Below are 17090 nucleotides of genomic sequence, written 5' to 3'. Positions count from 1 at the left end.
ACCAGATGGTGGCCAGTAAATCTACGATTTCTTTTATTTTTAATTGTTTTTCCTTCTGTGGTTAGTAGGCCTCTCTCTTGGTATATGGCGCCATGGACATGGGCAGTGGCAAATGCGTATCTGCTGTCTGTATAGATGTTAACTTTTTTCCTTTACCCAAAGTTAGGGCTTTGGTGAGTGCCACAAGCTCTGTCCTTTGCTCTGAGATCCTGGTGGGGAGGACTCCTGCCCAGAACGTCTCAGTCTCTGAGACTATCGCTGCCCCCACATACCTGCGTCTGTTCTTCATGAAGCTGCTGCCTTCTGTATACCAGGTTTCTTCTGTTATCTGGCAGTGGCTGGTCAGCCTCCTTGCTGGAGGCTGTGGACTTGAGCCAAGATGTCTACACAGTCATGGAGGGGTGCCTCTGCGTCCGGGTTGGGCAGCAGGGTAGCAGGGTTGAGGGCAGTGCTGGGCGCAAACTGGATCCGGGGAGGGTTCAAAAGTAACCCTTGGTAATGGGTTAACCTGGCATTGCTTATCCACTGATCTGGTGGCTGTTTTAACACTCCTTCGATGGCATGGGGGGTGGTTATCACCAGCTCCTGTCCCAGGGTTATCTTATCTGTATCCTTAACCATTGAGGCTGTAGCTGCTATAATGCGTAAACATGGGGGCCAGCCCGCCACTACCAGGTCCAGTTTTTTTGATAGGTACGCCACTGACCAATTCCATGGCCCCAGAGTCTAGGTCAGCACCCCTTTGGCTACGCCTCTGTGCTCATCCACATAAAGGTGGAAGAGTTTTGTGATGTCTGGGATGCCCAGTGCAGGGGAGGACAGCAGGGCAATTTTAAGGTTCTGAAAGGCCTGTTCCATGTCCTCCAACCAACGGAAGGGTCACCTTTCTTTGGTAGCCTCGTACAAGGGCTTGGCTACCTCAGTGAACCCAGAGATCCATAATCTACAGAACCCAGCAGTTCCCAGGAACTCCCGAACTTGTCTTGGTGTACTGGGAGTGGGGATCTTCAGTACAGTATCTTTCCTGGAGTCTGAAAGCCACCTCTGCCAGTCCTTTAAAATGTAGCCCAAATAACTTACTGTTGTCTGACAGATCTGGGCCTTCTTTGCCGATGCCAGATATCCCAGATTCCCCAGGGTATTGAGCAGGTCCTGTGTACCGCTCTTGCAGCTTTGTTTGTTATTCATGACTATCAGGATGTCATCTACATATTGGAGGAGGATGAGATTGGGGTGTTGCCTGTGGTAGTCACCGAGGTCTTCATGTAGAGCTTCCCCAAAGATGGTTGGTGAGTTCTTGAATCCTTGTGGTAGGCAGGTCCAGGTCAGCTGTCCATTAAGGCCCGGTTCTGGGTCGCACTATTCAAAAGCAAACAGGGCTTGACTCTGGAGTGCCAAGGGCAGACTGAAGAAAGCATCTTTTAGATCTAGGACTGTATACCAGATTTGATAGAGGGGCAGGGAACTTAGGAGAGTGTACGGGTTGGGCACGGCCGGGTATATGTCCAGTACCTGCTTATTGACCTCCGTAAGTCCTGCACTGGGCGGTAGTCATTGGTATGGGGCTTTTTGACTGGCAGCAGAGGGGTGTTCCAGGATGATTGGCAGGGAATTAAAATCCCCGCTTCGAGGAAGCGCCTAATGTGTGGCTGGATTCCTCTCCTGGCCTCCAGCAACATGGGGTATTGTTTTACCTGGATGGTCTTGGCTCTGGGCTTGAGCTCTGCTATCACCGGGGGTTGGTGCGTCGCCAGTCCCACCCCTCCTGTTTCTGCCTATGTGGTTGGGTAGATGGCCAGCCAGCTTGACATATCCATACTAATGTTTTGAGGCTGGTGGTGGAGTCTATGTTCATCTTCCAGGCGCATTGTCAGGACTTGGACAGGGTGCCCTTGCCCGTCTGTGACCTGGAGGCTACCTTGTCCAAAGGAAATTGTGGCCCCAATTTTGGTTAAAGGGTCTCTACCTAGCAATGGGTATGGACAGTCTGGGATGACCATGAAAGCGTGGGATACCCAGCCCCTCCCTAAGTCAACAGTTCTTTGGGTAGTCCATGAATACTGTTTCATCCTGGTGGCGCCCTGTACCTAGGACTTTTTGTTAATTAACTTGCCTTGGTTCTCAATCAAAATTGAATGTTGAGCTCCTGTGTTGACCAAAAAGTCTATGGGAGTCCCCTCCACTTTGAGAGTTACCCTGGGCTCGGGGAGGGGATCTGAACCCCAACCCCTCTAATAACTGGGTTCCCCAAGTTCCAAAACATGTGGTTTACCTTGGGGATGGCCCTGTTTCTTTAGACAGTCTCTGGCCCAGTGTCAACTCTCCTTGCAGTATGCACATTGGTTCTTGCACAATCGTGGGCACTACCCCTGGGATGGCTCCTTACCGTTTCTGGTGGCAAGCTTCTGCAACCTCCGTTCTCATTCTCCGGGGGAATCCGCCGTGGAAGCGAGCAAAATCTTGGCTAACTTCTGTGTCTGTTTCTTGCTTGAAGCTGCCGCAGTTTGGGCGTGTTTCTCTTCTGGGGTTTCTCTATTATTATATACTTTCTCTGCCACCGCTAATAAGTCTTGTAAGGATTTCTCAGCTAGCTTATCTATTCTCTGAAGTTTTCTTTTAATATCTGGGGCAGACTGATTAACAAAGGCCATAATGACTGCGGCCTTATTCTTCTCAGCCTCTGGATCCATGGGCATGTATGAAATGCTTCCATGATCCTCTCGAAAAAAGCTGCAGGAGATTCAGTCTTATGCTGCTGCACATTTCCTACTTTGACCAGATTAGTCAGCTTCCGAGCTGCTCTCCGGAGACCCCCCATCAGAGCCTGGCGGTAGACCTGGAGCCTCTCCTTACCTTCTGCCATATTAAAGTCCCAATTCCGGTGAACTAGCGGGAACGTGGCATCTATCAGTGCCGGGTTTGCAGTGGGCTTCCCGTCGTCACCTGGGACCGATTTCCTGGCCTCTTGTCTGAATTCTTTCCCTTTCTTCAGTTGTGAATAAAACCTGCAATAACTGCTGGTAATCATCCCAAGTGTGCTGGTGGGTAAAAAGGATAGAGTCTAACAAATAAATGAGAGTTGTAGGCTTTCCTGAGAACTTAGGGTTTTGCATCTTCCAATTGTACAGATCACTTGTGGCAAAAGGCCAATAATGAAGGGGCTGGCTTTCATCCTCGCCCTGGGGCCCTACAGCTCAGAGCGGCAATGCGGTGGAGTCAGCCACTGGCCGGGGCTGTTCACGATGGGCCCATTGTCTTGTGTAAGGTGGGCTCCTTGTTGGCCCCCCCCCCACCGCCTCTGCCTCTCCTGGGGAAAGTTGGTCCTGCTGTGGTGGCCTGCAGGAGGAGGCAGGTAAAGGAGAGGAAAAAGGTCTTCTGGTTCCGCACCACCCTGTAGGACAGGGTAGGCTGGCACGGTGGCTCTAGCTGTTTTTTTTTTTTTTTTTTTTGTGAGCTTCTTCACGAACCGTGAAGACCATGTTTGGCTGCCTCCATGGAGGTCGTAAAATTGGCTTGAGCCAGCAGGAGGTTCCTCTACCAGGTCCTGCCAAGTGGTGATATAAGGAACCTGATCAGGATGACCGGTATGTGGCTGGTACACAATGTCCTTAACTTGGAAAATAATCAGGAGATGGAAAGTCCCTTCCGTAGGCCAGCCCACATTATAAGTGGACCACTGACTTCTACAGAAAATTTCTAATCTGCCTTTCTTGACAATGAGCCCCAAACTTTGGGCCCTGTCCTTAAAGTCCTTAAAGTGTTCTAAAATAAGAGACAAAGAGGTTGTTCCTCTTGTTTGTGCCTGTCCCGTTTCATTCATCCATACAATCCAATACAAGACAAAAAACACACACAGCACACACAAGACAGACAGTACCAGTCCTCTGGGTGACCGAAGGCAAAACCGAAACTGGGATGATGGCCTTTCGCTGTTTTGCAGGAGCGACCCACTACGTCCACTCAAAGAACCCAGAGGGATCAAATCCCCTTCAGAGGGGACTGGAACGTCTTCCAAATCCCCAGGCCAGTGGCCCTCCAGTGCATCTGCCTAGACCTTCCCGGCACCACTAAACTCCGGGCCCTATACCGAGAACATGAACAGAAAAGAAAGACACACAGAAACATTCAAACCAACACTTAACACTTACTGGCTCTTTGGGTCGGAGTCCTTGGGGGTCTTGGGAATCCCGGACGAGCCCCCAAATGTTAAGCCCAGATTACGGAGTTCCCAAAGACCACCCAGGAGCCAAGTCCGATGCAAAGCAAAGAGCCTTTATTCAAGCTCAAGCTCAGAACCTCAGATGTAGCTGGCGTAGCAGGAGAGAGAGCTGAGAGCCCCGAGTCTCTGAACACAAGGGGTTTTGTAGTGAAAGTAGGGGGCTTCAAACTGCCAACAGTCACAGTAAGAGTGGTTTCAACCACCAACCTTCCTGATTGGCTGATTCGCAACCTGTCATAATTCTATTGGCTGTGCTAGCTTTGGAATATTGGGTGTTTTCCTGCCTGTAACTGATTGGCTCTTCCTAGGGGTCTACAAAATGGCGTCAGCTTGGCTCACTGGGCCTGCTCTCATCTTTAGAATGTGTGACATTCTCCCAGACAGACATGGAGAAAATGTGTAAATTCCACACAGACAGTGGTGTGGCCAGAAATGGATTTTTTTCCTCATTGACATAAAGTTGAAAGGCACTGAACTAAACAAGGGCCTGCTACACATGCTTCCTGATGGACGTGCAACAGACCTCCCTTGAAGTGTTCTTGCTCCCAAATCTTTACTGGAGCCCATCATATTTCTAGATCATACTGTCAGTGTGCTAGAAGTACAGGAAATAGAAGAACATCTTAAATGACCTCATAGAGATATAATTAACAAAATTCAGAGTGTAGAAAACTGTTAATAAATTATAAGGAAGAAGCCGGAGGTGGAGCAAGATGGCAGCTGAGTAACAGCTTCCTTGCATCCGGGCACCGTGAGTCTGGGGAGATAGGACTCCAGGCATCTCTGGCTGGTGGGATCTGCCTATCATCACCCCTGCGAGGATACAGGGAGTCAGCGAGAGACTTCTGGACCCCAAGAGGGAGGACTAAAACAGTGGAAAACCGGCAAGTGGTTGAATGTGTTCAATCGGTCTAAACCCGCCCGCAACTCTAAGTTCAGTAGCAGCGAGACTGCAAACCAGAAAGGCCTTACCTGTGAACTGTTTTGGTGTCTTTGGATGTGGCACTCAGCTGAACTGCCTTGGGGAGAGCCTGAGCGGGAGTGCGGAGAACTTTGGCCTTTGTCTAGGGCCCTAGACAAAGCCGCTGAGCTAGACGGAGCTAATAGTGTTTGGCTCTGGGTCACAGGGAGCCATTGTGAACGATCTGCCCTGGCAAGCTCCGCCGTCAGGGTCGCAGAGCTAGAATCGGGTGGGAGCTGGTAACCCAGCGACCAAGTAGCCTAAGGGTGGGGTCTGAGCCACCTTGCAGCCCTAACCCTCCGGGGCAGAGGGAGACCAGTTTTGGCACACAGGGTAAGTGGATAGCCACTTCAGCAGTGATTCCAGCGACAAGCACTTCCCTGGGAAAGCTTCTGCTCAGCAAGTGAACAAGTTCAAAGTGCCTTTTAAGTGGGCTGAAGAGAGATTTAGGGTGTCTACCTGCTGGGGTTTGAGAAATCAGCAGCCTCCAGTTGTATCAAAACTGTGATTAACATCTCATACCCCAGAAGACCACGTGTTGCCCAGACAATATTCAATAACATATACATACTGCTTTGTTTTTGGTTGTGTGCTTTTTTTTTTTTTGGGTTTTTTTTTTGTTTATTTTAATGTTGTTGATGTTGTTTTGTTTTTTAATTTCAACTTTTTCCATACACAGCCTTTTTCTTTCTCAATTTTTCTAGTTTAATTATATTTTCCCATTGCTGCCTATTTCAATAATTAGAACTTCATTTTTGTTAGTGTTTCTACCGCTATTATTTGGTTTTCCACCCAATTTTATCCTGTAAAGTTTTCTGTTTGCTTGTTTTGGTTTGATTTATAGCATTTTTGTCTTTCCTCTCTACTTGGTGGAGGTGGGGTACTGTGTCTGATCAGGTTAGCAAAGACCTGCTGCCCTCAAGGGAACCACCCAACTGGGCACCCCCAGAAGGTGGGTTTTTCTTTTTTTGAAGGTGTATCAAAATACCCTACTGTACACCTATATTGCTCTGTCTCCCTCTTTCTGTGCCTCTCTTCTTTTTGTCAATATTCCTTTTACCCACCCCCTCTCCTTTCTCTATTTTTCTTTGTTTTTCTTATCACTCGGTCCTCCTTTCTTTCATCCCTTTTTTGCTCTTCAACCTTCTCACCCTTCTGGTCCTGTAACCCGTAGTCCACAGGCACGAGAACTTAAAGAGCAAGAGGAAGTGAAAGGAAAATTAGGGCAAGGAAACAGATAAAAGAAATCACTCATGAGGAAGAATCAGCAGAAAACTCCAGGCAACATGAAGAACCAGTCCAGAACAACCCTGCCAAGGGACCCTGAGGTAGCTATTGCAGATGATTCCACCTATAAAGAAATGTTAGGAATGACAGAAAGGGAATTTAGAATACACATGTTGAAAACAATGAAAGAAATGATGGAAACAATGAAGGAAACTGCTAATAAAGTGGAAAATAACCAAAAGGAAATCCAAAAACAGAATCAAATAAGAGATGAACGATATGAAGAATATAAAAAGGATATAGCAGAGCTGAAGGAACTGAAACAGTCAATTAGGGAACTTAAAGATGCAATGGAAAGTATCAGCAACAGGTTAGACCATGCAGAAGAAAGAATTTCAGAGGTAGAAGACAAAGTTTTTGAGATAACTCAGATAGTAAAAGAGGCAGAAAAGAAGAGAGAGAAAGCAGAACGTTCACTGTCAGAATTATGAGACTTTATGAAGCGTTCCAACATATGAGTTATAGGACTTCCAGAAGGGGAAGAAGAATGCCCCAGAGGAATGGAAGCCATACTAGAGAATATTATAAAAGAAAATTTTCCAAATATCACCAAAGATTCTGACACACTGCTTTCAGAGGGCTATCGGACCCCAGGTCGCCTCAACTCTAACCAAGCTTCTCCAGGACACATTGTGATGAACCTGTCCAAAGTCAAGACAAAAGAAAAGATTCTGCAAGCTGCCAGGAGTAAGCGCCAGTTGACCTACAAGGGCAAATCCATCAGAGTGACCGCAGACTTCTCTAATGAAACTTTCCAAGCAAGAAGACAATGGTCATCTACCTTTAATCTACTTAAACAGAACAATTTCCAGCCCAGAATTCTGTACCCTGCTAAGCTAAGCTTAAAAATTGACAGAGAAATCCAATCATTTACGGATATACAAACATTGAGGAAATTCGCCACAACAAGACCAGCTCTACAGAAAATACTTCAACCTGTTCTGCACACTGACCACCACAATGGATCAGCAGCAAAGTAAGAACTCAGAAATTAAAGGACAGAACCTAACCTCCACACTCATGCAAAAGATAAAACTAACCAATGGACTCTCACAAAATAAGACGAATAGAATACTACCACACTTATCAATTATCTCAATAAATGTTAATGGCTTGAATTCCCCACTGAAGAGACATAGATTGGCTGACTGGATTAAAAAACACAAGCCATCCATTTGCTGTCTGCAAGAAACACACCTGGCTTCAAAAGACAAATTAAAGCTCCGAGTCAAGGGTTGGAAGACAATTTTTCAGGCAAATAAAATTCAGAAGAAAAGAGGAGCTGCAATCTTATTTTCAGATACATGTGGATTTAAAGCAACTAAAGTCAAAAAAGACAAAGATGGTCACTTTATATTGGTCAAGGGAAAAATACAACAAGAAGACATTTCAATTCTAAATATTTATGCACCCAATTTAAATGCTCCCAGATTCTAAAAACAGACCTTACTCAGTCTGAGCAATATGATATCTGATAATACCATAATAACAGGGGATCTTAACAGAGCTGGACAGATCCTCTAAACAGAAATTAAACAAGGATATAAGAGATTTAAATGAGACCCTAGAACAACTGTGCTTGATAGACTCATATAGAACACTCCATCCCAAAGATAAAGAATTCTCATCACCCCATGGAACATTCTCCAAAATTGATCATATCCTGGGACACAAATATCAACAGAATCAAAAGAATTGAAATTTTACCTTGTATCTTCTCAGACCATAAGGCACTAAAGGTGGAACTCAACTCTAACAAAAATGCTTGACCCCACCCAAAGGCATGGAAATTAAACAATCTTCTGTTGAATAACAGATGGGTGCAAGAAGAAATAAAACAGGAAATCATTAACTTCCTTGAGCATAACAACAATGAAGACACAAGCTACCAAAACCTGTGGGATACTGCAAAAGCAGTTTTGAGAGGAAAATTCATCACTTTAGATGCCTACATTCGAAAAACAGAAAGAGAGCACATCAACAATCTCACAATAGATCTTATGGAATTGGAAAAAGAACAATCTAAGCCTAAACTCAGTAGAAGAAAAGAAACATCCAAAATCAAATCAGAGATCAATGAAATTGAAAACAAAAGAATCATTCAGAAAATTAATGAAACAAGGAGTTGGTTTTTTGAAAAAATAAATAAAATAGATAAACCATTGGCCAGACTAACGAGGAATAGAAAAGTAAAATCTCTAGTAACCTCAATCAGAAATGATAAAGGGGAAATAACAACTGATCCCACAGAGATACAAGAGATCATCTCTGAATAGTACCAGAAACTCTATGCCCAGAAATTTGACAATGTGAAAGAAATGGATCAATATTTGGAATCACACCCCCTCCCTGGACTCAGCCAGGAAGAAATAGAGCTCCTGAACAGACCAATTTCAAGCACTGAGATCAAAGAAACAATAAAAAATCTTCCAACCAAAAAATGCCCTGGTCCAGATGGCTTCACTCCAGAATTCTATCAAACCTTCAAGGAAGAGCTTATTCCTGTACTGCAGAAATTATTCCAAAAAATTGAGGAAGAAGGAATCTTCCCCAACACATTCTATGAAGCAAACATCACCCTGATACCAAAACCAGGAAAAGACCCAAACAAAAAGGAGAATTTCAGACCAATCTCACTCATGAATATAGATGCAAAAATTCTCAACAAAATCCTAACCAATAGATTACAGCTTATCATCAAAATAGTCATTCATCACGATCAAGTAGGCTTCATCCCAGGGATGCAAGGCTGGTTTAACATATGGAAGTCCATAAACATTATCCACCATATTAATAGAGGCAAAAATAAAGATCACATGATCCTCTCAATAGATGCAGAAAAAGCATTTGATAAAGTCCAGCATCCTTGTCTAATTAGAACACTGAAGAGTATAGGCATAGGTGGCACATTTCTGAAACTGATTGAAGCTATCTATGACAAACCCACAGCCAATATTTTACTGAATGGAGTAAAACTGAAAGCTTTTCCTCTTAGAACTGGAACCAGACAAGGTTGTCCTCTGTCACCTTTACTATTCAACGTAGTGCTGGAAGTTCTAGCCAATACAATTAGGCAAGATAAGGAAATAAAGGGAATCCAAATGGGAGCAGAGGAGGTCAAACTCTGCCTCTTTGCTGACGACATGATCTTATACTTAGAGAACCCCAAAGACTCAACCACAAGATTCCTAGAAGTCATCAAAAAATACAGTAATGTTTCAGGATATAAAATCAATGTCCAGAAGTCAGTAGCCTTTGTATACACCAATAGCAGTCAAGATGAGAAGCTAATTGAGGACACTACTCCCTTCACCATAGTTTCAAAGAAAATGAAATACCTAGGAATATACCTAATGAAGGAGGTGAAGGATCTCTATAAAGAAAATTATGAAATCCTCAGAAAGGAAATAGCAGAGGATTTTAACAAATGGAAGAACACACCATGCTAATGCATGGGCAGAATCAACATTGTTAAAATATCTATACTTCCCAAAGTAATCTACCTATTCAATTCCATTCCTATCAAAATACCAACATTGTACTTTCAAGATTTGGAAAAAATGATTCTGCGTTTTGTATGGAACCAGATAAAACTCCATATAGCTAAGGCAGTTCTTAGTAATGAAAATAAAGCTGGGGGCATCAGCATACCAGATTTTAGTCTGTACTACAAAGCCATAGTGGTCAATACAGCATGGGACTGGCACAAAAACAGAGACATAGACACTTGGAATCGAATAGAAAACCAAGAAATGAAAGTAACATCTTACAACCACCTAATCTTTGATAAACCAAACAAGAACATACCTTGGGGGAAAGACTCTCTATTCAATAAATGGTTTTGGGAGAACTGGATGTCTACATGTAAAAGACTGAAACTGGACCCACACCTTTCCCCACTCACAAAAATTGATTCAAGATGGATAAAGGACTTAAATTTAAGGCATGAAACAATAAAAATCCTGGAAGAAATCATAGGAAAAACACTGGAAGATATTGGCCTGGGGAAAGACTTCATGAAGAAGACTGCCATGGCAATTGTAACAACAACAAAAATAAACAAATGGGACATCATTAAACTGAAAAGCTTCTGTACAGCTAAGGAGACAATAACCAAAGCAAATAGACAACCTACACAATGGGAAAGGTTATTTGCATATTTTCAATCAGACAAAAGCTTGATAACTAGGATCTATAGAGAACTCAAATTAATCCACATGAAAAAAGCCAGCAATCCCATATATCAATCGGCAAGAGACATGAATAGAACTTTCTCTAAAGATGACAGACGAATGGCTAACAAACACATGAAAAAATGTTCATCATCTCTATATATGAGAGAAATGCAAATCAAAACAACCCTGAGATATCATCTAAGCCCAGTGAGAATGGCCCACATCACAGAATCTCAAAACTGCAGATGCTGGCGTGGATGTGGAGAGAAGGGAACACTTTTACACTGCTCGTGGGAGTGCAAACTAGTACAACCTTTCTGAAAGGAAGTATGGAGAAACCTCAGAGGACTCAAGCTAGACCTCCCATTTGATCCTGCAATCCCATTACTGGGCATCTACCCAGAAGGAAAAAAATCCTTTTATCATAAGGACACTTGTACTAGACTGTTTATTGCAGCTCAATTTACAATCGCCAAAATATGGAAACAGCCTAAATGCCCACCAACCCAGGTATGGATTAACAAGCTGTGGTATATGTATACCATGGAATACTATTCAGCCATTAAAAAAATGGAGACTTTACGTCCTTCGTATTAACTTGGATGGACGTGGAAGACATTATTCTTAGTAAAGCATCACAAGAATGGAGAAGCATGAATCCTATGTACTCAATTTTGATATGAGGATAATTAATGACAATTATGGTTATGGGGGGGAAGCAGAAAGAGGGACGGAGGGAGGGGGGTGGGGCCTTGGTATGTGTCACACTTTATGGGGGCAAGACATGATTGCAAGAGGGACTTTTCCTAACAATTGCAATCAATGTAACCTGGCTTATTGTACCCTCAATGAATCCCCAACAATAAAAAAATAAATAAATAAATTATAAGGAAAAAGTAACGTAATATATAGAATAAAAGTGATTTAAGAGATATATTAATTAAATACAGCAGTTAACACCCTCCCCATGTTTTGTGTGTTTGTTTTTATGAAACAACAGAACACACAAACACAAGACAGCAGCAGGTGGGGGTCTCTGACCTACTGGTTTGTGGCTGACACTGATTTGAACAGGTCAACAACACCAAAAGGTATAATTAGGGAAATTTGAACATTGGATGTTTGATAATATGAGGGAACTAAAGCTGTATCTGTATAAAGTTGTTTTGAGATACATACTATGATTTGAATTATCTGAGATTTGCTTCAAAATACTCTAGTGTGAGGATGGTTTGGGAGAAGAGCAGAGGGTAAGTGGGTGGGAGGATGGAATAAGATTGCCCATGAGTAGATAATTGTTGAAACTGGGTGATGGATACATACTATTTATGCTCCTGTTTTCTCTGATCTTGTCTATATTTGAGTTTTACACAATTAAAAAAAATGATTAAATCACTTGGGAGCTTTAAAACAATGTGGATCCTGTTCTTCCCTCTCCCAAGAGATTCTGATGTATTGGGCTGGGATAGGGAATCAATTTTTAAAGCATTCCTGGGAGTCTGATATGCAGCCATGGTTGAGAACCACTGCTTCATGTTACATCCCTGGATGACCTCATCTGTTGCTTTACTGCCATCCATGTGTTGACAGCTCCCAGAGTAGCACCTCTAGCCCTGACTATCCCTTGCTTGCACTTGGGCTTGTATGTTCATCTGCAGACCTGACATCACTAACCTAGAGGTCAAAAAAGCACCCAGACATGAACATGGTGAAAACAGAACTCTTATTATTTTTTTGTAGAGTCACAGTCTTACTTTATCGCCCTCAGTAGAGTGCTGTGGCATCACACAGCTCACTGCAACCTCCAACTCTTGGGTTTAGGCGATTCTCTTGCCTCAGCCTCCTGAGTAGCTGGGACTATAGGCACCCGCCACAAAGCTGGCAATTTTTTGTTGCAGTTTGGCCCAAGCCGGATTCAAACCTGCCACTGTCAGTATAAGGGGCTGGCGCCCTACTCACTGAGCCACAGGCACCACCCTGAAAAACAGAACTCTTTATCTTCAATCCCAAACCTGTTCTCTCCTGGTCTTTTCTGTCTCACTAAATGGCACTCACCCAGTTACTGGTAGTGAAGAAACAGTTCTACTAAAAAGAAAATCCTAACTAACATGGAAAAACTTCTCTAGAGGATCTAGAGAGGGTCTCTTTCTTGGATGACTTGAGTATTGACCATAGAAAACATGCAACATTCTCTGAGAATATTATGAGTAATATTAGCTCTTATCCCTTCCAAATCCTGACATTTTGAGCCAGTGATTGAATTCGAATGATACTAAGTTCTTTTGTAGATTTTTCTACCAAAACATTTGGAGGAGTTGGGATGAAGAGGAGGAGGATGAGTACGATTATTTTGTCAGATGTGTTGAGCCTCGTTTGAGATTGTAAGTATTTGTTATTGACTTTATACATGTTAGAAAAATCCATGTTTTAATTTTACCTGTGTAAGATACATACTCCAGGGTCCCCTAGAGAGAAATAGACAATACAAATAGTACAACCCCTCAACAGGTTATTAAATGGAACTTGGACAAGTCCACACACACATGCTGTTAGTGTTTCTAGACTGAATCTAACAGCAAGGAGTTGAAGAACATCTAAGTTAACAGTTCACTGTTTTTTAAATCTGAGGAAAATTCTGTTGAGCCAGTATGTTAAAAGTCCTTTGTTAAATTCAAAGACAATTATTTGAAAATTGGAATTACTTAAATTATAGAAGACTTTTTTGGTTAAAACAGTCATAACCCAAATGGGAGGTCAGGGACTGACCCCACTGATGTTTTGTTTTGTATAGAATTTGTTTCAGAGGATAACAGAACACACAAACCCCTGACCCCTCAGTGGTATGCAACTGTTTATTTTTAGTTTTTTTTGAGACAGAGTCTCACTTTGTTGCCCTGATAGAGTGCTGTGGTGTCACAGCTCACAGCAACCTCAAACTTTTGGGCTTAAGCGATTCTCTTGCCTTAGCCTCCCAAGTAGCTGGGACTACAGGTGCCCGCCTATATTTTTTGTTTCAGTTATTGTTGTTTAGCTGACCTGGGCTGGGTACAAACCCAGCAGCCTCGGTGTATGTGGCTGGTGCCATAACCACTGTGCTATGGGCGCCGAGCCATGACTGTTTATTTTTAAAATGATACTTTTAGGCTTGGTGCCTGTAGCTCAGTGGTTAGGGTGCTGGCCACATACACCAGGGCTGACGGGTTCAAAACCCACCTGGGCCTGCTGAACAATGACAACTACAACAAAAAAATAGCCAGGCGTTGTGGTGTGCACCTGTAGTCCCAGCTACTTGGGAGGCTGAGGTAAGAGAATCACTTAAACCCAAGTGTTTGAGGTTGCTGTGAGATGTGATACCACGGCATTCTACCGAGGGCAACATAGGGAGACTCTGTTTCAAAAAAGAAAATAAATAAATAAAAGAATACTTTTAAAGGTATATGGCTTTTCTCTAAATTTCTATAGTAAATTATATTTAGGTTAAACTAACAGATATATCTCAGGATGTTTAGTCAAGCTCTTGCCTTAAATTTTATTTGACAAATAGATGAAAATAGTTAATATTGGTGGTGAATAAAAAATTTCAAAATACTTGAACTCATTCTTCTATTAATAATTTATCAAATTTTGGTAGACAAAACCCCTTCCATACAAAAATATGAAAATTAAACATGCAATCCCCAAATAAGTAGTTATTCTACTGACTTTATTCAATGTGGCATTTCTCTTTCCACTAGATGGTCTAAAACCTTTTTTCTTGTATTAGTGAGCCATAATCCAATAGGCAAGGATGTGATAAGCATAAGAATATAACTAACACCCTAAACAAATTGGGGAAGGTAATATTTTTCCCTTTGTGAAAGATGATTTGACTGTATAAGCTAAGGGAGTAAGCCTTTACATTTTTGTGAAACCCAATTCGATTTATATGTTTTAAATAGTAAATAATAATAAAAAATACATAAAAGCCTGGTTAATGATCCTCCCTGGTTTAGAATTATGTCTGTCTGATTTCAGCTCTTCATACATTGATTGTGATTGCTATTTAGCTTTTCTGACTTTTCCATTGTGCATTTCCTATTTTCCCATAATGTATTCAATGAAATCTCAGAATTTCAATAAGGTTGAATATTTTCTAGATTTGATCCACTTGCTTTTTTTTTTTTTTTTATGTAGAGACAGAGTCTCACTGTACCGCCCTCGGGTAGAGTGCCGTGGCGTCACACAGCTCACAGCAACCTCTAACTCTTGGGCTTACGCGATTCTCTTGCCTCAGCCTCCCAAGCAGCTGGGACTACAGGTGCCCGCCACAACGCCCGGCTATTTTTTGTTGCAGTTTGGCCGGGGCTGGGTTTGAACCCGCCACCCTCGGCATATGGGGCCAGCGCCCTACTCACTGAGCCACAGGCGCTGCCCGATCCACTTGCTTTTTTATTTATTTTTATTATTATTTATTTTTTTTTTGAAACAGAGCCTCAAGCTATTGCCCTGGGTAGAGTGCTGTGGTGTCACAGCTCACAGCAACCTCCATCTCCTGGGCCCAAGCAATTCTCTTGCCTCAACCTCCTGAGTAGCTGGGTCTGCAGGCACCTGCCACAGTAGCCGGCTATTTTTTGGTTGTAGTTGTCATTGTCATTGCCAGATTTGAACCCGCCAGCTATGGTGTATGTGGCTGGTGCCTTAGCCACTTGAGCTACAAGAGTGGTGATTGAAGTAGAATGCTACGACAGCTTTGCGCAGTGGCAGTATCGTAGCCAATGAGGTTTATCCGAGGCGTGATTATTGCTAATAGAATGCTACGACAGCTGAGTTTTGTGTGTATCTGCAAATTTGGTCTTTACTTGGAAAAAAATTGTATTCTAGGCTGGATGTGGTGGCTCACGCCTGTATTCCTAGCACTCTGGGTGGCCGATGTGGGTGAATTGTCTGACCTCACAGGTTCAAGACCAGCCTGAGCTAGAGCGAGACCCCTGTCTCTAAAAATAGCCAGGCATTGTGGTGGGCACTGGTAGTCTCAGCTACTCTGGAGGCTGAGGCAACAGGATCGCTTGAACCCAAGAGTTTGATGTTGCTGTGAGCTATGACATTACAGCACTCTACCTAGGGCAACAAAATGAAACTCTATCTCAAAAAAACCCATTGTATTCTGACAACCTTGTATATACTAACAAGAAGAATGATTTACATACCTTGTATGTCAGGGAGATGAGAAAGTGGAAGGGAGGAATTGTCCTTAGTTATGGAAAGCAGACTGTGATGCTGATGGGAGACTGGAATGCTATGAAGTATGGGCAGATTCTTTATTAAGATAGGAGCAGAGCTTGCTACAGGCAACATTTGGAGTCAAACCATATTCTTGACTTAGCACTGTGCACTAAATGCTTTTCCTTTCTAATTTAAACACACTGCTTCAGAACTGGTGCTGGTACATTGCTTCTAGTCTACATTGCTTTTCATTATAATAAGAAGAAATAAGCCAGCTAGTATGGGTATTGGAAATGCTAAGAAACTTATTTTATAATTTGAGTCATAATCTTTACAACTTAATAGACCAGTGGTTTGGTCCCCAATTTCTTGTTTACAAAGTAGATTTCTAGAATATCTTTATTTTTTAAAATTTTTTTCTTTTTATTTCCTTGCCTTTTGTTGTTGTCATTGAGACACAGTCCCACACTCTGCCCTGAGCAGAGTACAATGGCGTTGTAGCTCACTACAACCTCAGACTTGGGATATGGCATCCTGCTGCCTCAGGAAGCTGCCGGGATTACAGGTGCTCACCATGGCATCTGGCTGGGTTTTTCATTTTTTTTTAATGAGTCGGGGTCTAACTCTCGCTCAGGCAAGTCTTGAACTCCTGAGCTCAAGCAATTCTCCCTCCTATGCCTCCCAAGGTGATGGGATTACAGATGTGAGCCACCTTGCCTGCCCAGCTTGTGTACCTTTAAGTGAGTGTGGATTAACTAAAGGAGATAAAAGCTTTGCTTTTCAAGCTTCACCTATTTACTTGAAAAAAAGGAAAAATTTTATTTTTATTTATTTTAAATATTATTTGAGTGTTCACCATAATTTTATGTAAATTTGCTTCGCATGCAGTTCTGGGTTTTATTCTTTGTCTTATTCAGAACGTGACTAAGTTTATTTATTTATTTTTTATTTATTTGAGACACAGTCTCACTTTGTAACCTTTGGTAGAGTGCCGTGGTCCTCTTGCCTCAGCCTCCTGAGTAGCTGAGACTGCAGGCACCTACCGCAACATCCGGCTATTTTGTTGTTGTTGTTGTCATTGTTATTTAGCAGGCCTGGGCCAGGTTCAAACCTGCCAGCCCCGGTGTATGTGGCTGGTGACCTAGCTGCTGAGCTACAGGTGCAAAGCCTATTATTATTATTATTTTTTTTTTTTGAGACAAAATTTCACTATGTCACAACTCACAGCAACCTCAAATTCTTGGAC

At 42.7% G+C, this 17090-nt stretch overlaps 1 protein-coding gene and 1 pseudogene across 1 annotated transcript in view; both read left to right on the top strand.

Moving 5' to 3' along the window:
• The window catches only part of SHCBP1 (SHC binding and spindle associated 1), a 92676-nt gene that overhangs the window by 31803 nt on the left and 43783 nt on the right, over positions 1-17090 (top strand). Inside the window, exon 6 of the mRNA XM_053582073.1 lies at positions 12931-13023. Coding sequence (XP_053438048.1) covers positions 12931-13023 — 93 coding nt within the window. The remainder of the gene's footprint in view (positions 1-12930; positions 13024-17090) is intronic.
• Positions 15368-15498, top strand: LOC128579939 (uncharacterized; annotated as a pseudogene).

Source organism: Nycticebus coucang, chromosome 2, assembly GCF_027406575.1.
Source record: "Nycticebus coucang isolate mNycCou1 chromosome 2, mNycCou1.pri, whole genome shotgun sequence".
Taxonomy (NCBI): Eukaryota; Metazoa; Chordata; class Mammalia; order Primates; family Lorisidae; genus Nycticebus; species Nycticebus coucang.
This window is presented reverse-complemented; position numbering and strand designations above follow the sequence as displayed.